Source organism: Amia ocellicauda, chromosome 14 (genome assembly GCF_036373705.1).
Source record: "Amia ocellicauda isolate fAmiCal2 chromosome 14, fAmiCal2.hap1, whole genome shotgun sequence".
Lineage (NCBI taxonomy): Eukaryota > Metazoa > Chordata > Actinopteri > Amiiformes > Amiidae > Amia > Amia ocellicauda.
Window position 1 is genome coordinate 27,115,026 of NC_089863.1, and position 21,597 is coordinate 27,136,622.

The following is a 21,597-nucleotide window of genomic DNA, read 5'->3' on the forward strand; positions in this document are numbered from 1 at the left end:
CAGAAAGGTAGTCCCATTCGACCTGATCAAAAGCTTACTCAGCATCAAGAGACACAAGCACCTCAGGCAGAGGTGTTACTGAGGAAGGGTAAATAATATTAAAAAGCCATCTGAGGTTAAAAAAGGAATGCCTGTTTCGAATAAATCCAGTTTGATCTGGAGAAATTATTGATGGCAAGACAGATTCAAGACGCAGGGCTAAAATTTTAGCAAGGATTTTAACATCCACATTTAAAAGTGATATGGGATGATTTGACCTGCAGTTGATGGAGGGTTTATTTTTCTTGAGCAATAAGGATATTGAGGCTTGACGAAGAGTAGGGGGTAGGGTTGAGGAATTAAAAGCGTCCAAAAACATAGAAGTTAGGATAGGTGATAACAGTTTGCTAAACTTTTTGTAGAATTCTGCAGGGAAGCCATCAGGTCCAGGGGATTTGCCGGTCTGCAAGGATTTGATTGCCCTAGTTATCTCATCTCATCAGGGGAAACAGGGTTTTCTAGAGAAGACTTCATATCAGAATCAATAGAGGGAATGTTGAGGTCATTAAAAAAAGAGTCAAGAGAGGAAGGGTCTGAAGGCGATTCGGATGTGTAAAAAGATAAGTACAAATTATAGAACTGAACTTTATTTCCTTTTGATCATTTACCAGGCCAGACTGGGACTGAATTTGTGAAATTAAATGGGGAGCAGCTGACTGCCGAAGAAGATGGGCGAGTGCTTTATTGGCCTTGTCGCCATACTCATAAGTTGTATGGTGGGCTTTGAACAGCAGATGTTCTGCCTGTTTTGTAGACAAAAGATAAAATTCAGTCTGATAAGCTAGACGCTCCTTGTAAAGTTCTGGTGTAGGGGAGTTGGGATAAACTTGATCTATTTGAGAAATGAGATTAACCAGTTCTGAAAGTCTCCCTGATCTGCGTTTATTATTTTGAACAGTAGATGAAAATTATTTGACCTCGTATATAAGCCCAAAAATATGTCTCCCAAAAAGTGGAGGGAGAAATATCTGGTGTGGTATTTGTTTCTAAAAAAAAATCTATTTGAGCAGTTATAAATTTCAAAAAAATTAGAAACAGACAGTAACAGCGGATTGAATCTCCAGGGATGATGTGTAGCAGATTGGTTAGGAAAACTTAATTCTAAGGTTATAGGAGCGTGATCTGAAATGACAATACTGTTGTATGTGCATGAACGGATAAATGGGAGTAATTTATTGTCTAAAAAGGAATAATCAATCAGGGAGTAAGTGTGATGGACATGGGAAAAGAAAGAATATTGTCTTGAAGATGGAAAAAGGAACCGCCAAGTGTCAGAGATTGCATAAGAATCAAGGAAAGATTTAATAGCTGAGTCGCTCTATTATACTCAGTACAGCGGTGCAGCCCGGCTCTAGATCACGTGTGAGTGAATGAAGTGCAGAAGCGTTCCCTGTACCCTGCAGGTCTGATGATGTCTGCCTGTGTGTTGTTCCTGACAGGCGTGTAAAGGACACAGACACTAGTGACAGTGAGCGTCACAATGCAATGTTATTTAAAGAGCCGTATTGTCATGGGTGTGTGGTGGTGCAGTGGTCGGCACTGCTGCCTCTCAGGTCCTGGGCCCCAGGTTTGATTCCGGTCTGTGGGCCTGTGTGTGTGTGTGTGTGTCTTTCTGTCTGTACAGTGAGACCCCGGGCTGTGCTGAGCCTGCAGCTTGACCAGACTGACTCCTACACTGAAGATAAAGACAGATACACCATCAGCTCTGTCAGATATTACCACAGTAATAGTTTGGTTTTGTTTAGTTATGAAATACTGACCCGAAAGCACGGGTTTAAGCTCGTATCCCAGGAGCAGGTGTCAGTGGAGGACTGTGCGATGGAGATCGGCAGGAAGGTAGGCTTCCAGAACATCATCTCTGTGGCTCGAATGAATAAGGGCATCGTGTTATTCTTGAGGTCTGAGGCGCTGGTGAATGATGTGGTGGAGGAGGGGGTCATGGTGAAGGGGACCTTCCTGCCCGCGTTCCCTCTGGCCTCCCAGGCTGTACAGGTGGTTATTTCCAATGTGCCCCCCTTCCTGAGCAATGATCTGCTGGCGGTATGGCCAGCGTACCTGCGCCATTAGGAGGGTGCCGCTGGGCTGCAGCGCCCCGGAGCTGAAACACGTCCTCTCTTACAGACAGGCTTTCATGGTGTTGGCGGACGGCGCCGATGAGCTAAGCCTGTCTCTGAAGTTTAAGATCGAGGGGGTAGTGTATGTGGTGTTTGTGTCAACTGATACCATGAGGTGTTTCAGGTGCGGGGCGCAGGGGCACATCAGGCACTCTTGCCCTCAGGGAGAGGCTCCGGCGGGGGGCGAGAGGAAGGTGAGGAGCAGGCAGGGCCGTCCGGTGTCGCCTCAGGGGAGCAGGGGAGCCTAGTGGGGAAGCTGCTAGCAGTGAGACTGCAGAGCAGCCCCGGGCTCAGTTAGCCGAGGAGGGAGCTGCTGTTGCCGCTGATACGGCTGCCACAGAGACTGAACACCTTGCCAGTGATGACGGGTTTAAAGTGCCCAGGAAAAGACAACAGAAGCGGTCTGCCCCGTCTTCTGAGGCCGTCGATACAGTGTCTTAAAAGGCGAATGTTGCGAGGGCGGCTGGTGAGGAGGAGCCCAGAGACGGTGTGGGTGCTGTGGGGCGGCAGGATTCGCAGTCAGAGGAGTCTGTCTGGGGTAACCTGCCATCTCAGCCCAAGGAGGCCGACCGGCTGCGGCGCCGGGAGTCTGAGTACAGTGCTGCGGCTGTGGAGAGCGCAGACTCGGACAGCGCTGCTGAGGGGGACATCGCTGACTCCCAGAGCCAGCCTGTCTCCACCGACACTGTGGGATACACTGCTAAAAGCATCAAGGATTTTTTAAGGGAAACCAAAGGGAAGAGGAATGTAGTTTTAGAAAACCTTTTTCCTGATGCAAAGCAGTTCCTGGCATCTGCACAATTGATCCTGCAGGATGTGGCATTCTGACCCTGCTGCCCAAGAAGGGGGATCTGTCCTCCATTGTGAACTGGAGGCTGGTGGCGCTGCTGTGTCAGGACTATAAGATCCTGTCCAAGGCTCTGGCTAAGCAGAGACATCATGCCGGCCGCAGTGCATTTAGACCAGTCCTACTGCGTCCCTGGCAGGTCCATCTTTGACAATGTCTTTTTGATTGGTGATATACTACTTCTAAGCTCTTCGGTTTTGAGTGCGGTCTGATCTCCATAGATCAAGAAAAGGCTTTTGACAAGGTTGATCACCACTACCTGTTTCAGGTGCTGAGAGCAATTGGTGTCGGCCCACGGTGCGTAGAATTCATTCAGCTGCTGTACTGTCGTGTGTTTAGTGTGCTGAAGATCAATGGTGGCCTGAGTGAGACTATCCCCATCCATTGAGGCATCAGACAGGGCCGTCCCCTGTCAGGGATGCATACTCCCTTTTTATCGAGCCCCTGCTGCACAGGCTGAGGCAGTTGCTGGCCGGGCTGTCCATCCCTTGTCACCCAGAGCAGGCGGTCAGGGTGTCGGCCTATGCTGATGACCTGACTGTCTGTGTGTCCGGCCAGCGAGACGTCCAGGTCCTGGGGGAGTGTCTGGAGGAGTTCAGCAGGACCTCCTCAGCCAGGGAATACTGGGGCAAGAGCAGCGCTCATCTGGTTGGGCTGTGGGAGAGTTCTGCCCCCCCTGCCCTCCCTGCGGGGCTGCAGTGGTCTCGCTCAGGCCCTCGGGTGCTGGGTGTGACTTTAGGGGAGACACAGGAGAACTGGGCTGGCCTGCTGGAGAGGGTGCAGGGCAGGTTGAGGGCATGGCGCTGGCTGCTACCCCAGCTCTCCTTCACGGGGAGAGCAATTATTATCAACAACTTGGTGCTCTGCCACACTTTTGCCTGTCTGGACCCCCCAACGGCCCTGGTGTCCCATATACAGACCCTGCTCCTGGATTTCTTCTGGGTCGGGATGCACTGGGTGCACAAAGCAGTGCTGTACCTGCCGCTCCAGGAAGGGGGGCAGGGGTTGGTAGATCTGTTTAGCAGGCTGAGTGCCTTTCGGCTGCAGGCAGCTCAGAGGCTGCTGTACCCTCCAGATCCCCAGTGTCCCCCGCCCTGGACACTTCTTGCACACATTCTGCAGCGGGGTGGGGGCTGGGTTATGACAGACACATGTTTTTACTTAAGACACCTCCCCATATCCTTCCTTCACTGTGTTTTATCGTACTGTTTTAAAGGTGTGGCACCGCTTCTCCCTGGGTAGGGAGGTGGGGGGCAGCAGTCTGTCTGAGGAGCCACTGCTGTGGAACCCCAGATTTAGCTGTCCACTCCTGCTCTCCAGCAGCCTCAGGTCGGTCCTGCTTAAGGCTGACGTGATCCGGCTGAGGGATTTGTTGGATGTTAACAGGGGCCAGTGGGTTGGAGCCGACAGCCTGGCTGCCAGGCTGGGTGTGTGGTCACTGAGAGTCGTAACCAGACTTCTCTGGGCAGTGCAGAACGCCCTTCCCATAGGCACTGTGGAGTGGCTTTCCCAGGCCCTCACACAGCGCTGCTGGCTCAAGGACCCTGACCCCGTCTTTCCCCTTGTTTGTCTGTGTCTCTTGTAAGAGAATTTGGAATGCTTGGTTTTTCAGTCAATCTAAATAAATAGTTGAACTGAAAACTCATAGTCAATTGGTTTCTCTTTTAAGATTCTTTTTAGAGGGAAGATGCAGTCAAGTCACAGATGTGCAATAATAATTTATTTTGACAAAAATAGGAAACTAATATCATTCAATTATATTACTGAAAATAAGTAATATTAAGCTTCTGCTGGATTACAGTAAGAAACAGATAATACCCATTTTCTTCTTTCTCCTCACAGTACAGCTTATAGGCCAGTCTGGTCAGGCAGGAAGCGGTGTGTCTCTCTCTGTCTCTCCTCTCCAGCTCTGTCTTGTGTCTCGTTGCAGGATGAAGAAGTTAAGAGAACTCAAATTCTCTTTGTCTTCCCTTTTATAAGGTTTCCTTCCAACCAATAGCATTTTGCCACCACCATGACTTGGGTGCCTTATGCTAAAGTAATTTAGAAGTGGGGGTCATTTTGAATTTGGCTAGGAGCCAATCAGAGGACAGGTCCCTTTTTGGTCTCTGATCATAAAGATAGGGTTACCAGGGCTACCAGGGAACTTAGATAAAAGGGAGGAGGTCTGTTTCCTCTACCAAACCAGATGGTATAGAATTTCCCATAGAAAAATATATTCTAACAAATAATATCTTACACTGTCATTCCCCCCTAGCTCATCAGGCCGCCTTCTGTCGCCTCACAGTCTGTGTAGTGTGTCTGTCTCCACAGCTCAGCGTCAGGAGCTCTATCAGTTCAGTGTGAGGGAGCTGCACCATCAGCAGCTGCAGCCCCTCCCCGACACCCCCTGGAGGGAGCACCTGGCTCTGGGGGAAGATGCCCGCCTGTTTGTCATGCACATCAACTGCATCATTTTTTGAAGGTGAAATTGATGCATGCAGCATGTTCCAAAAAAGTTGGGACAGGGGCAATTTAGGACTAATAGCAATTTGACAAGTTGAAATAAGAAGGTGATGTGAAACAGGTGAGGCAATCGTGTAATCATAGTATATAAGGAGCCTCCAAAAAAGGCCTAGTCCTTCAAGAGCAAGGATGGGTCGAGGCTCGCCAATCTGCCAACAGATGCATCAGCGAATAATCCAACACTTTGAGAACAACATTCCCCAAAGACAAATCGGTAGGATTTTGGACATTTCACCTTCTACAGTGCATAATATAATTAAAAGATTCAAGGAATCCGGTCAAATCTCGGTGCGTAAAGGGCAAGGCCGAAAACCACTTCTGAATGCGCGTGATCTCCCATCCGTCAGACGTCACTGTCTTAAAAACCATCATGAGTCTGTAATGGATATCCTGACATGGGCTCAGGAATACTTTGGTAAACCTTTGTGAGTCAACACCATTCGCCGCTACATCCACAGATGCAATTTAAGGCTTTACTATGCAAAGCAGAAGCCATACATGAACACGGTCTTATCTGAGATGAACAGTAGCACAGTAGCACAGTGGAATCGTCCGACGAGTCAACATTTCAAATAGTTTTTGGACAAAACAGCTGTCATGTTCTCCGGGCCAAAGAGGAAAAGGACCATCCAAGCTGTTATCAGCGTCAGGTCCAAAAGCCAGCGTCTGTCATGGTATGGGCGTGTGTCAGTGCCCATGACATGGGTAACTTGCACATCTGTAAGGGCACCATTAATGCAGAAAGATATGTACACATTTTGGAGCAACATATGCTGCCATCCAGACTTCATCTTTTCCAGGGACGTCCCTGCATTTTCCAGCAGGACAACACCAAACCACATTCTTCCCGGATTACAAGCGCATGGTTGTGTAAGCAGAGAGTGCGGGTGTGAGCATGGCCTGCCTGCAGTCCTGACCTGTCTGAGAATGTGTGGTGCATTATGAAGCACAAAATAAAGCAATGAAGGCCCCATATAGTTGCACAGCTGAAGAAATGCATAATGAATGAATGGGGGAAAATTCAGTTTGTTAAACTTCAGTGCCCAAACGCTTAATAAGTGTTATTAAAAGAAAAGGTGATGTTACACAGTGGTAAACAGTCGACTGTCCCAACTTTTTTGGAGTGTGTTGCAGTCATCAGATTTGAAATGAGTGTATATTTTCAAAAATAAAATTAAAATCACAAAGTTAAAAATCATTATAAAAAAAAAAAAAAAAATCGAATAATGTGTTAATAACATGTTTTCAATATAGTACAGGGTGAATTGAATTTTCAAATGACTTTTCGTTTTTTTGCATTTTCCATACTGTCCCAACTTTTTCAGAATTGGGGTTGTACATTTACAATTTACTTTTTGTTTTTATCATCCACAGAAATAACATGAACATACATCAGAAAATAGTATTTACACTTGCGCCGCCCGACTGTGCTCATGTGCAGAGTCACGTTGTCCCTCAGGCTGTGGCAGCCAGAGACGTATTGGCCAGCCAGGGGGGCTGTGTGTCCCTCCCCCAGGAGGACTGATCAAAGATTGGGTGGACATCTCATGTCTCTCAGTGACCACAGTGCCGCTCCTCTGTGTCCACCTCTCCTGTCTCTCCGTGACCACAGCACTATGACCTCCCTGTACCCTGAGGGGCAGTCTGTCAGCACATCTGGACAGCACTAGGTCTCCAACAGAATCACTATGTCTAATCTATTTACATTTCTAACTAACGCGGGGTCTTTACTTTTTGCCTGCAAAAGCAGTGGTGTCACGCTTACCAGGGCAGGGCAAGGGGGACCCAAGCGCAGACTCAATCACAGCGGTGAGCCAGGGCAAACAATCCAAAAGAGGCAAATCCAGACGTCAGAAAGATATAATGGTTCAGAGGTCAATCGAGGAGGCAAACAGACAAAACATGGGAATCCAGAACAGTAGTCACAGGAACAGAATAAAGAGGTCACAACACAGGCCAGCGATAATAATGCTCTAAGTTGACTAAGGCAAAACTTTGCAATAAGTGAAGGAAACTGAGGGACATATATACAGAGGCAGAGGGACGAAAGAGACTAAGGTAGGGAGTGAGAACCAATGGGAGAGGTGAGTGATGGAAGAAGTGCACATGGTGAGCTGGAATGTTAAGTGGGTCATTGAGTGATGTCATTGAGTGATGAGTGACTAATCAAAATCAACAGCATACACATTCATAGTATTACAGTTTTACCCAGTCATGTATACACTGTGACCGAAAGCATACACAGAGTGATCAGATGTTCAAGCTAACATCCTAGAACCATGAACCATTTCTGCAGAACTAAATACATATTCTAATTGTTTCAGCTCAATTTGTGAGTCCAGTTCACTCATGTTGCAAAGCACTACACACAACTCTCAATGTGTTAGCACCATTGTCATTGAGAAAACACCTGTGCCTTTTGTGTGAATACATGAGTCACCAGACAAAACTCAAAGTGCACCAAAACACACTTCACCTGTCCAAACCCAATGAACCAAATTGTCCACTCAGTTCTCTTCATTCTTTCAAGTACAGTGAGGGAAAAAAGTATTTGATCCCCTGCTGATTTTGTACATTTGCCCACTGACAAAGAAATGATCAGTCTATAATTTTAATGGTAGGTGTATTTTAACAGTGAGAGACAGAATAACAACAAAAAAATCCAGAAAAACGCATTTCAAAAAAGTTATAAATTGATTTGCATGTTAATGAGGGAAATAAGTATTAGATCCCCTATCAATCAGCAAGATTTCTGGCTCCAGGGTGTCTTTTATACAGGTAACGAGCTGAGATTAGGAGCACTCTCTAGTGCTCCAAATCTCAGCTCGTTACCTGTATAAAAGACACCTGTCCACAGAAGCAATCAATCAATCAGATTCCAAACTCTCCACCATGGCCAAGACCAAAGAGCTGTCCAAGGATGTCAGGGACAAGATTGTAGACCTACACAAGGCTGGAATGGGCTACAAGACCATCGCCAAGCAGCTTGGTGAGAAGGTGACAACAGTTGGTGCGATTATTCGCAAATGGAAGAAACACAAAATAACTGTCAGTCTCCCTCGGTCTGGGGCTCCATGCAAGATCTCACCTCGTGGAGTTTCAATGATCATGAGAACGGTGAGGAATCTTCCCAGAACTACACAGGAGGATCTTGTTAATGATCTCAAGGCAGCTGGGACCATAGTCACCAAGAAAACAATTGGTAACACACTACGCCGTGAAGGACTGAAATCCTGCAATCCTGCAAGCCCGCAAGGTCCCCCTGCTCAAGAAAGCACATGTACAGGCCCGTCTGAAGCTTGCCAATGAACATCTGAATGATTCAGAGGAGAACTGGGTGAAAGTGTTGTGGTCAGATGAGACCAAAATCGAGCTCTTTGGCATCAACTCAACTCGCCGTGTTTGGAGGAGGAGGAATGACCCCAAGAACACCATCCCCACCGTCAAACATGGAGGTGGAAACATTATGCTTTGGGGGTGTTTTTCTGCTAAGGGGACAGGACAACTGCACCGCATAAAAGGGACGATGGACGGGGCCATGTACCATCAAATCTTGGGTGAGAACCTCCTTCCCTCAGCCAGGGCATTGAAAATGGGTCGTGGATGGGTATTCCAGCATGACAATGACCCAAAACACACAGCCAAGGCAACAAAGGAGTGTCTCAAGAAGAAGCAGATTAAGGTCCTGGAGTGGCCTAGCCAGTCTCCAGACCTTAATCCCATAGAAAATCTGTGGAGGGAGCTGAAGGTTCGAGTTGCCAAACGTCAGCCTCGAAACCTTAATGACTTGGAGAGGATCTGCAAAGAGGAGTGGGACAAAATCCCTCCTGAGATGTGTGCAAACCTGGTGACCAACTACAAGAAATGTCTGACCTCTGTGATTGCCAACAAGGACAAACAAGGACTCGTGATTGTACAGGAAAAATGGAGCAACAAAGAGCAGAAAGGGGAAGAAGTAGGGGAAGACACAGAGGACGAGGAAGGTGACAGAATATTAAAAAAAAGAGCCACACTAGTTGATAGTGTAATCAACCATGGGATGAGTATGCGGGACCCTGGGCAGCGAGTGCAACCCAATTTGAGTCGCTTTACTGTGGCTGGAATCATCAGGACATTCAGGACTACGAACCGGTGAGTGGGTATAAATTTACCATGCACAATATTTGGTTTTCATATATCAACAAGAGTACAGCATGTCTGCACATGACATTGTATTGTTTGCATACAGGGTTGAGAGAAGACCACCTGCTCTTGGGAGAAACCATCTCATCACCCAAGAACAAGAGGCTGGTGTTGGCAAATAATGCAATTAGACTCAGAGAAATCCAAACACATATAATCGAGGACAATGGGATGTTTCAGAACATACACAGTGTTTCAATATCAACTATTGATCATTTGCTGAGAAAGCACAGGATGAGCATGAAGCAAATATATTGTGTACCATTTGAGAGAAACTCCAGTGTTCTAATCACTGTTCCTCCATGGTCAGAGAATACTTGAGCTTGATGCCAGTGATGACCACATTGAGTTAATCTATGTCGACGAGGCAGGATTCAATCTGACCAAGAGGCGGCACCAGGGAAGGAACATCATTGGCCACCGAGCAAGGGTGGAGGTCCCTGGCCAAAGGGGTGAAAATACAACCATGTGAGCTGCTATCAGTCTGCAGGGGGTTGTCCATCGCCATGTCACGCTTGGCCCTTACAACACTGCACTCCTTCTGGTATTCCTTGATGCAGTGTATGACCTTTTTTTACTACCCCCAGAAAGACAACATAGGGCCCCAGGCCACACCACTTATGCTGTCCTATGGGACAATGTGAGCTTCCACCGTGCAGCGCTAATGGTTCACCAACCACCTCCAGATCCAAATGATTTTCCTTCCACCATATTCCACCTTCCTCAACCCAACTAAGAATTTTTTCTCAGCTTGGCGGTGGCCTGCAGAGACATGCCAAGGATGGATCCGCCATGCTAGGTGTTTTCCCCTGCTGCTTGGCCAGGGAACATATCAGTTGTGATGTGGATGAAAACATGTGACCAAATCAACTTGACAGGCAGGACAATGCCTGAGGTTTCAGTGTTTTCTCTCCATTCATGTGTACTGTACAATACTGTAACTTGTTCTTGCTTGATGATACTAAATGTATGTGTTATATATAAATACATTTATAATTTGTCGGTGGCCAGGATCAAACTTTATATAAAATAAAGTTCTTCATTACTGGCTGTGTTGGATTATTTTTGTTTTCCTACACGAATCTTCCATTTCTAAACACAGTGTTTTCTTAATGCTCAGTGTGAGCAACAGATATGATGTAATTATGTGTGATTCTGACCCAATTACTTGATCTTGAGGGCTGTATATATAGTTTTTAGGCCAGAATTTCATTTTTCCCCATGTGTGTGTTTTGCAGATGTGACTTTTTATAATGGGCATTGTGTTAACAGTTTAGGGGTATTGGAGTATTATTCAGAGAACAGTGTGAATGCAATTGGGAAAAAAACTGTATAACCTTAATGGCTACAGGGAGTACTTGTGCTTTTGAAAATAAATCCCTGGGTTCCACCCGTGGTGGGTGTGCTGTTCTATGTACCGTGGTGGTGTCCTTCCCGGGCGCTGGGCCTGAGGTCAGCAGTCTGGAGCACAACACACTGAGCAGCTGCTTGATCTCTCTGAATTTGAATTTGAAACAAGCTTTATTGGCATGAGATTACACACAAGTATTGCCAAAGCAATTGGGTACATTGAAATTATATACAATAACATTAAGAACTTTACAAATATAAAATAAAATATCATTATTTACATATATTTTACATTGTTAATGTGCTGTGTTAGTGGTTTGGAGACATGGTTGCAGTTCTCTGGCAGTATGGCAGGCTGTGCTGTACTCTGCTGTGATCACAGCGCAGTCTCTGTGCTCCCCCAGCACCACTCTGAGCCACGACTCTGTGCTGAGCTGGGGGAAGTCGGGGACTCTGCTGTGAATCTGGGGAAGAAGGCGTCTCTGACCTGTGTGTGTTTGGAGCAGGTCAAGGTGAAGTGCGCCTCTGTCTCTACCTCCCCAGACGCACACTGTCTGCACAGGTGTCTGTCTCTAGGGGTCCAGGTCTGCCTGTCCCGTCCGGTCTCCACCTCCATGCTGTGGTCACTCAGTCTGTACCTGGTCAGAGTGCATCTCTGCTTCAGCCCAGTGCTCGATGTAACTGCAGTGCAGCGCTGCAGTGATGTGCTGGAGCTGGGGGGGCTGTCTCCTGCCTTCGGCTGCTTAGCAGCTCTGTGCTGTCGATGTGGCTCTGGGCACAGAGCCTCAGGGCCAGCTGGCCGAGGGTGTCTGTGTGGGGGGTGCGTTCCTGCTACATCAGGGCGCTGTGCTGGAGGGTCTCTGGGTTGCTGTATTTCAGGTGCAGCCAGTATTTCAGGGCTCTCTTCTGCACTGCACAGCTCAGAGGCAGGTGCCCCAGTTCGGCTTGGTAGTCATTGTTGAGGTTGCTCCTGTGGAGCTTCAACACGTCCCAGCAGAACTCAGCATGCACGGCTTCTGTGGGGCTCCTCTCCCATTTGTCGAAGTCGTTGCTGATAACCGGGTCCCAGACCTCATACAGCAGGATGGGCAGGATCACTCTGTCAAAGAGCTTCATCCACAGTGGCACAGAGGGGGTCAGGGAGCTGATCCTCTTCCTGATGGTGTAGTACACCCTGCGTGTTTTGTCAGCGAGGGTCTTGACAGTGAGGGTGAAGCTGCCTGAGGAGTTTATTAGCAGGCCCAGGTAGGTGTAGCTGGCTGTGTGCTCTATTGTGGTGCTGTTGAGGGTGAAATTGTATTTTCTGCTTTGGATCCTGGCTTTCTTCTGGAAGATCATGATTTTAGTTTTGTCCATGTTGACCTCCAGGACCCAAGCTCTGCAGTAGCACTGCAGTGTGTCCAGCTGCTGCTGGAGCCCTTGCTCTGTGGGTGACAGACAGTCTCAGTCTCTCTCTCTCTCCAGAGCTGTTCTCCTCAGTGACACACACTCTCTCTCTCTCTCTCTCTCTCTCTCTCTCTCCAGAGCTGTTCTCCTCAGTGACTCTGAGTGTGTCTCCAGGGGGGACAGTGACTGAGGGACAGGCTCTGAACTTCAGCTGTGAGGCTGTGGTCAACACACAGTCTGCAGCTCCACTGACCTGCAGCTTCCTGAGGGACAACCGCTCCCTGGACAACAGCTCTGAGTCTGGGCTCCTCCAGTCTCTCTCCCAGCCTCTGTCTTTCATGCCCCAGGCTGCTGTGTTCACCCTACTGATCAGCAGCCCTGACAGGAGCCACACTGGCAGGTACAGGTGTGTGGTCTCCTCTCACACTGGAGTGAGCAGGGAGAGCGGCCACGTGGACGTCCAGGTGCAAGGTGAGGGGCTGTGTGTGTGTGTGTTCACATTTTCACTCTCTGAGTCTTTTGTCAAAGTGACTGGTCAGACTGTGTCTTTATACAGTAGTTCAGGTGGTACAGTAGTGTGGAGTAGTGGTCAGGGCTCTGGTCTCTGCAGTGGAGAGGTTGTATTTTCAGTCCCAGGTAGGGCACTGCTCTTGTACAATTAATACATGGACAATATAAAATTGTTAACCATTTCAATATTTATAAAGATTACTATTAGTTAAATTTGTATTGGTAGTACAGCTCCCTCTCTTTTTCAGGTCCACAAGAATGTATAACATGTATTGCTTCATAAATGTACTCTATTCTAAATCCATGCCTTAATAGTAAGTGGCGGAGTGGGTAAAGGCACAACATGAAAGACTAGGAGATGTTCTTCTATCTGGTATATGTCAACACCTGCATGTGTCAGAGTTCTTGTGATTGAATCCTGCTGAAACCTTGGCTTGATGGTTGAGTTTCATTGTCTGTGTTTGATAGATGTGCTATTTAAGTGGATTACATTAAGTTTGTGAAAGTACAGACAAATTTAGTTTTATAAATCTTTTTCTATGAATTTACATTTACAAATCTGATTATAGGTCATAACACGAAGTCATGCACCAAGTTTCACATCCGTCCCATTAGTGCTTTTGGAGAAGAAGATGATTGAATATTGTCTAATAATTGTCATTAATCCAATATTGGCAACAATAAGGCATATGACCTCCTCCATTGTTGAGTGACAACGTTATATAGGCATCTACCAGCATACCAAATTTGGTGAGATTCTGTGGAGTAGTTTTAATTTTATGGCAATTTGAAATATTTGGTGTAATAATAATAATAATATTATTATTATTATTATTATTATTATTATTATTATTATTAATAATAATAATAATAATAATAATAATCCGACCAATTACAAAAGGTTGTCCAGCAACTTATTTGATTGGCCCCCTAATAAAAGATTGAACAAATGAGAAATAAGTAAAGAGGACAGCAAACTTGTGGAATGGCACCAGGACACAGGTAGTAAGTGCACTGCAATAGAAAGTGAAGATAGAGAGGGAAGATCACATGACCTGTACCCTGTGCCAGCTAGCCAGAGCACAAGACCCACTGGGTCAATAATTGCAGACAGATATGAAGTTCACAATGATCCACAACACGCAACTGTATAATGTGAAACATTTATTAAGTGAAAAGAGAAACACAAATGCAATAGATACAATATCTGAAAATCTAAATCCTTAAAAGATTAAACAAAAAATGTCCCGGTCAAAACAAATGAAAATGTTCAATGATAAATAGTGGGAATAACAAAACAAAGTGATCAAAACAACCAAATGCATTCAATTTCAGTTTAAATGTAAATTCTCCCCTTGGTTGAGCTCAGCATAAACCGTAATAACCCATACAGAACATTTACAAACTAGCAATAATAGCAACAAAAAATGGACACTTGTCAGACAAGACATACAAAGTTGGAAAATATGAAAATGAAACAGGATTACACAAAATAAAGTATTGATGGGGAAAAGAAAGAGGGAAAAAACTAATTAAGCTTCTGGAGTATAGTAAAAAGAAAAGTAGCTGAACTCCAAAGCATGCAAACAAAATAGAGAAGGAAAACAGTTGCAAACAGATTAGAAAATACGTAGAATATGCACTATAAAAAGAAACAAGGAAGTCGAAAAGAAATCAAAACTAGCAAAAGAGCCCAGCTTCCCCAAAAACTAAACGGGTTTAGTGGTGAACCGGAATTCTGGGAGAAACTGATCCTATTTCTGATGTTTCACTCCTACATAGGATGACAGCATGGACTTTAAGGTACTCTCTCTGTCAAGTTGGTTTTTGGGATGATAGGCAGTGGTAGTCTTGTGTGAGACCTGCCATTGATTACACACTTCCTGGAACACTGAGGATATGAATTGGGACCCTTGGTGTGATGACAGCAGCAGAGGCCTTCCTTAGAGGGTAAAGTTCAACCCACCAGGTAAAGTAGTCAACAAACACAAGAAGATAGATATTCTGGTGAGAACTACAAGGCAAATGGCCCATCAGATCCAAGTCCACCATTTCCCAGGGTCTCTGAATGATAGTTTGCTGTAGTTTCCCTACAGGTCTCTTGGTTTCAGGTTTATGGACCTGGCACACCGTGCAACACTTAACATACCGTTGGACCTCCTTCCACATTCCTGGCCAATAGGCAACGGCTTAGACACGTTTAAGGGTCTTGTATCTTCCAAAGTGAACACTTAGAGTATCATTGTGATAAGCTGCCAGGACCTGCTCATGCAAGGAGTGAGGAACATAAATTTGGTAGTATGTCTTGTTCCTCTGCTGGGTTTTCTGAAATACCTTGTACTCTATAAGAACAAAGTAAGCTGATGACTCCTCAGCTGGTTGGTCATTCAAGCAGAGTCTCATATACTTTCTGGATCTCTGGATCCTCCTGCTGGGCTTTCCATAGAGTTTCATCAGTGATGGGGAAAAGCAATGAAAATCCACAATCTGCCAGGACAGCAGCACAAGTGGGAACAGTAGATGAAGAACCAGAATCCACCGGAGCTCTGGATAAGGCGTCAGGCAGGAGATTTAGTTTACCTTTATGGTACTCCACGTTAAAGGAAAATTCTTGTAGTCTTAAATCCCAACGAATAAGTAGAGTGCTGGGTTTGGGTGTTTTGAAAACCCATAGCAGCGAAGAATGGTCAGTGACTACAGTGAATAACCATCCTCGAGATAGTAATGCCATTTCTCCAATGCCCACACTACTGCAAGGCATTCCTTCTCCGAGGCAGAATAGTTCTGCTCTGCATTGTTCAGTCTTACTAGCATACGCCAGTACTTCTTCAGATGCCTGTCCAGTTCGTACCAACAGTGCTCCAAGTCTCACATCGCTGGCATCCGTGTAGACCACAAAGGTAGCTGGAAGTTAGGATGACCCAAGATGGGAGGGAGGTGTGATAAGAGTTTCTTTAAACTCACCAGATGAACTTTGTTCCCTTCTTCTTCAAGTTGTTAAGGGGAACAGCAATCTGCAAGAAGTGAGGGGCAAATCGGTGGTACCACCCTGCCATACCTAAAAACCTTTGCACAGCTTTGAGATTGGTGGGGACTGGAAAGTGCTATATGGCTTTGATCTTCTCTGGATCCACTTGAATCCCTTGAGCAGAGATCACGTGGCCCAAGCACTGTATCTGAGTCTGGAAGACTTTTTCTTCAATAGTTGGTTTCCATCGATGGCATAAAGAACACTATATGAAAAGGCAAAATCTCGGATTGTCTCTTGATCTCCCTAAACCCGGGTTTTTATTCTCTCCAGCAGTTTATCTTCACAGTCTTCTTACAGAAAAGCATTTAAAAACTGCATTTCAAATTCCTGCCAAGTACTCACATGTTCTCTGGCGACTTCCCCCCAGTCACGAGCAGTTCCATGTAAAACTGTGTGTAGCAAGAATCTCCATGTCTGTAAGGGGTTGAAGAGCAACAACATCATGACATTTCTCCATAAAGATCAGAGGATCCTCATCATCTGTAGGCCCTCCAAAAGTAGGAAACTGCAATTTTACGTGTCTTTTACCTTCAGATAATCTGGAGTACTCTGGAAGAAAAGTATCTGATTGGTATGGTAGTTCACTTACCTGACTGCATCCCCAAGTAAGGAATGGAGGGTAGGTACAAGAGGTGGCTTCCCAGGAGCAGTGAGCTGTTCAACTTATAGTTTATAGCACATAACTCAGTACTGATCGATTGCATTTGTTGTAAACAGTTTGAGACATCATTCTGTTTTTACTTACTTGAGTTAGATGCATTTGTTGGTTTTGCTCCAGTTCCTGGTCGAACCCAGCCTGTAGCTATCATATTGACCACTGTAACTCTACTTTGAACTGGGCAGATTGAGTTTGTGCTTGGGAAGTTACTGTTTTAATTATAGCAGTTTTACCATTCTCATATGCTGTAGTTACCATTTCCTGCAGCTGGTCCAAAGTAGAAGTGCTGAACTTGACTCCATCCTTCTCTTCGGGTTTAAGCAGTTGCTGCCTGAGTTCCTGGTACATGACCATTTGTGTTTGTTGCGTTTCTGCCACTGACCTGTCCATGGCATCCATTTTCCTGATCAGGATGGCCATACCTACATTGGTAGCTGGAGTAGACAAGGGCCGAAGAGGTAACTGCAGAGGAGAAGGTGTTGTAATAGGAAACTGTAGACATAACAGTGAAGGTATTTTCAAATCAATTAGTGACCGTTCCTCCTCCTTGCCTGGGGATCCAGGACAGGAGTATGGGAAGTCTTCTCCCAACCCTGGAACTTCTGGAAAAGTCTTCCCTGCTGCCATTAATGATTTCATAGATGAGTAATATATACTTTATAAAGCATTAATAATACATTATAAATTAGTTATAACTCGGTTATAGCAATACATTGAATGGACATCGTCAAACAGGTGGCTAAAAAATAAAAAAAATAATGATCCAAAACTGAAAAAATATTTAGTAGGAATGTGTCAAAGCAGTAGCTACCTGTTAAACATTGCATTATTCATGCTTTATAAAGTATCTATTAACCATTTAATAATACTTTATAAATTATGAATAATACATTAATAAGCAGCATCTTAATCTAAATTGTAACCAAAATGGAAGTAGAGATGCAGAAAACAAAAACACAGTAACAGTGTAAAAGACAATACCAGGCAATAACAAATAAGATAGGCACATAAAAATAATGCAAACAAGTAATAAAAAATGAAAATGAAAATAAAAATGAAAAGTTCCCCCTTCTTATAGGGAAACCCTAGAGGCCAATAGCAGCATAGCAGGTACATTTGTATTTAAAGGAAAAAGGATAGAAAGATTCTCTCTCTCCTCCAAACTGTTACAAGTTTGCCTTAATTTAAGTTAATTCAGTAGAGCTACTGAGTTGGTGAAAATAAATAGGTTGAAGGAAGTGTGATTTTGTCTAGGGCTAGCAGGATTTCAGGAAGTGCATTGTTCCAGGTGGAGACCGTTAGGTGTGAATAGGTGGCAGGTAGACAAAATGGTACTTAAAGCTGCTGTTGAGACCAAAAACGTTAACAGAAGGATTTACAACCCAAGAGCTAGAAATGCCCAACAGGTTCCAACTGCTGGACACTGAGTTGGACAGTGACAGCTCAGAGGGTGATGGGAGGGCACCATGGTTCCCACTCCTTCCCAGAACAGGGAGGTATTTATAGTAGGAGACTCAATTCTTAGAGGTGTAGATCATACAGTGTGTTCTAGTGATAAGGAGATCCGCATGGTATCTTGCCTGCCTGGTGCTCAGGTTGCAAATCTCCCTAGTAGACGGGCTACTGGCCAAAGCCGTGGGGGAATCCACTGGTCATGGTCCACATTGGAAAAGGTAGGGCAGAAGTTCTGCAAGACAAATTTAAAGAGTTAGGAAAGAAACTAAAGAGCAGAACCTCCATGGTAGTTTTCTCTGAAATACTTCCAGTACCACGTGCCAGGCCAGGGAGACTAGAGAGATTAAAAAGTTTAACATGTGGTTGAAATCCTGGTGTAGGGAAGAGGGTTTTACGTTTATGGAGCATTGGTCTTTCTTCTGGGATAGAAGGGACCTGTACAAACTGGACGGTCTACATCTAAACAGAAGGGGGGTAATGCTTTGGGAGCAAGTATGTGCAGAGTAATTGAGAATAATTTAAACTAGGGACCAAGGGGGCAGGGAGCTCTGACAATGGGAGATGTTCCACTAAGGAAAGAAAACAAAGGGAAACTGCTAGTAGGAAAGTCCTGAAATATTTGCACATCAATGACATTGAGGCAGAAGAACTCAAATTAGATCTTAGTAATGAAACAGAATCTTTATGAGATACATTTTTGAATAAAAGATCTGGAGGATTAGTGGTAGGAGTGTTACAGACCACTCAACTCAGATAATCTGAAAGATGTTGCATTGTACAGTGTAATCAGGACTGCATGTAGCAAGAATATTTTAATGGGCATTTTCAATTTCCCAAACATAGACTAGGAAAGCCCAGTTGGGACTACAGAAGCAGAAATAGAAATGGTTGAGATGGTAAATTACTGCTTTCTAACTCAATTTGTCAGGGAACCAACCAGGGAGAGTGCATGCATTGACTTGATCTTTGCAAATGACCAAGAGAGATTCAGAGGGACACTAGTTAGAGAACCAGTGGCAAATTGTGATCACAATATGATTAGCTTTGAGGCATTCTTACAAAAAAAAGGACCAAGTCTAAAACAATGGTCTACAATTTTAGAAAAGCAAACCTTGAAGGTATGAGGCAGCACTTAGAAGAGTTACACTGGGGCACACTGGATACAGATTCAGTTGAAAATGGATGGTTATATTTTAGGAATATACTATTTGAGGCTCAGGAGAAATTTGTACCAAAACTTAACAAATTGAGGACCAAAAAACACGGGCCAAAATGGTTTAATAGAAGTATGCAAAAAAATATCAAGAGAATGTTGAATAGCGCATACAAAAGGGATGGAGACGAAACAAAATACATATAATATGTTGAGCTGCAAAGAGATCTTAGAAAAGGGATGAGGAAAGCAAAGAGGGAAATAGAAAGAAACATAGCTCTTGGAGCTAAAACTAATGCAAAGATACGGTGGCCCTGAAGTGCAAAACACAACAACAAAAAGGAAAGCAAATTAACAAAAAGAAAAAACTAATTAACAACATGTTTCAGTTTGGGGCTGTGTGTTAATTGTTTTGACAAAGTGAATTCTGTTTGGACAAATGTGCTCAAGCAATCGAGAGACTAACTGGTTGTTACAATGGCAAAACTGAAAGGATGGCATTATGTTGTGTTTGGTTAAGTCACCCAATGTACTCATTGTATTTCACATAAAACTTGGTTGAATCAATGATCTTGTGGTGAAAGATGTTTACAAACCAAATGAAAGCACAGTCAGTTGTTTTGAATGTAAGACTTGCTGTTTTACAAGTGTGATCAGTTTGGAGTTTTGAAAAATCACCACTTACTTCTGATAATAGTACCAACGCAATTCAAAACATAGAACAAGGGCAGTGATGTTCAGACTGTACAATGCACTAGTTAGAGCTCATCTGGATACTGTGGACAGTTCTGGGCTCCACACTTCAAGAAAGATATCGCTGCTCTAGAGGCAGTTCAGAGGAGAGGCAACCAGACTTATTCCAGGTCTGAAGGGAAAGTCCTACTGAGAGACTGAGGAACTGAACCTTTTCACCCTGGAACAGAGGAGACTACGTGGGGACTTGATCCAAGTCTTCAAAATCACGAAAGGAATCGACCACATCAAACCAGAGGAGCTTTTCCAGATCAACAGGGACACATGGACCTGGGGACACAAATGGAAATTGGGCATCAAGGCATTCAAGATGGACAACAGGAGACACTTCTTTACACAGAGAGTAGTCACAATTTGGAACAAACTCCCCAGCGATGTGGTAGAAGAGACAATTTGGGAACATTCAAATATAGACTGGATAGGATGTGCTGTGTGTAGTGACAGTGTGTGAGTGTGTGACTGTGTGTCAGTCTGTGTGTATAACAGTGTGCTGTGTGTGTGTCTCATTGTGTAACAGTGTGCTGTGTCTCACAGGGTCCGTCCCATGGGGCACAGTGGCTGTGGGGGCCGTCTGTGTGGCCCTGCTGCTGCTGGCTGTGCTGCTGGGGACTGTGCTGTACTGCAGGAGGCGGGGTGAGTATCTGTCCATCACAGTGGGTGCGGGCCAGCAATGATGGCATCACAGTTCTGCACCCACAGATACAGAGCTGCCCGTCCTATTGACTTGAGAGCTGTATTTAACCAGAGGAGAGCAGGCTTCACTCACAGGAACCAGTGCCACTGACAGACAGACAGACAGACATACACACACACACACTCACAGCCAGCGCCACTTATACACACACACACACACACACACACACACACACACACACACACACACAGCCATCGCTACTGACACATGCTCATACACACACCTCCTCAGGTGTCCTTCATGACCAAAGATGAGTTCCACTACTGCTGGTGAGTTTTCTGATGACTATAATCCAATGCAGGACGCACACTGTCTGCCACATACAGGGCACACAAAGAGCTGAGCCGTGTGGTCGGGTGCAGCCCTGGCCATGTGTTTCCTCTGACTTTTCATTAGTTGTGTCACTGCCCTTCGCTCCTCACCCAGCTGGACCCTTTCATGCCATCAAGGGAGTGACTGTTGATCCCACACTGATTTAGTGACGCCGTCAAATGGTCTTTTAGATGTTTCCCCCCCCCCTGCAGTGCGGAGCCCCGTATGCAGCCGGCCAAACAGTATCTGTTTCTGAAGGCGGTCCACTGGCATTCTGATCACATGACCAAGCCATCGCAGCTGGCGGAGAGTGATTGTGCCATCAGTGCACGTGCGCTCGGCTTTCTGCAGGATCGATGGAACAGTTTTCAGAGATGACGCTTCCCAGGTTTTTAAAGTGTGGAACGATGGCAAGTTTAGAGTCTGAGATGAAGATGTCTGGTTCAGGTAGAGGACTGGAAAACCCCTGACACAGGACTTCAGTTCCTGACAGCAGTCCCAGTCTGGTGTGTGCTCTGACCGCTGCTGTTAGGGTGGCTTGCTGTCATCGGCATATTGAAGCTCAAGGACATGCTGAGATGTGAGTTGTGTGACAGCTTTGAAACTCC

The 21,597-nt window shown here is 45.3% G+C and overlaps 1 protein-coding gene across 1 annotated transcript in view; it reads left to right on the forward strand.

Moving 5' to 3' along the window:
• Positions 1-12,761: 12,761 nt before the first annotated feature.
• The window catches only part of LOC136767368 (uncharacterized), a 30,037-nt gene continuing 21,201 nt past the window's right edge, over positions 12,762-21,597 (forward strand). Inside the window, exons 1-2 of the mRNA XM_066721135.1 lie at positions 12,762-12,894; positions 20,518-20,616. Coding sequence (XP_066577232.1) covers positions 12,762-12,894; positions 20,518-20,616 — 232 coding nt within the window. The remainder of the gene's footprint in view (positions 12,895-20,517; positions 20,617-21,597) is intronic.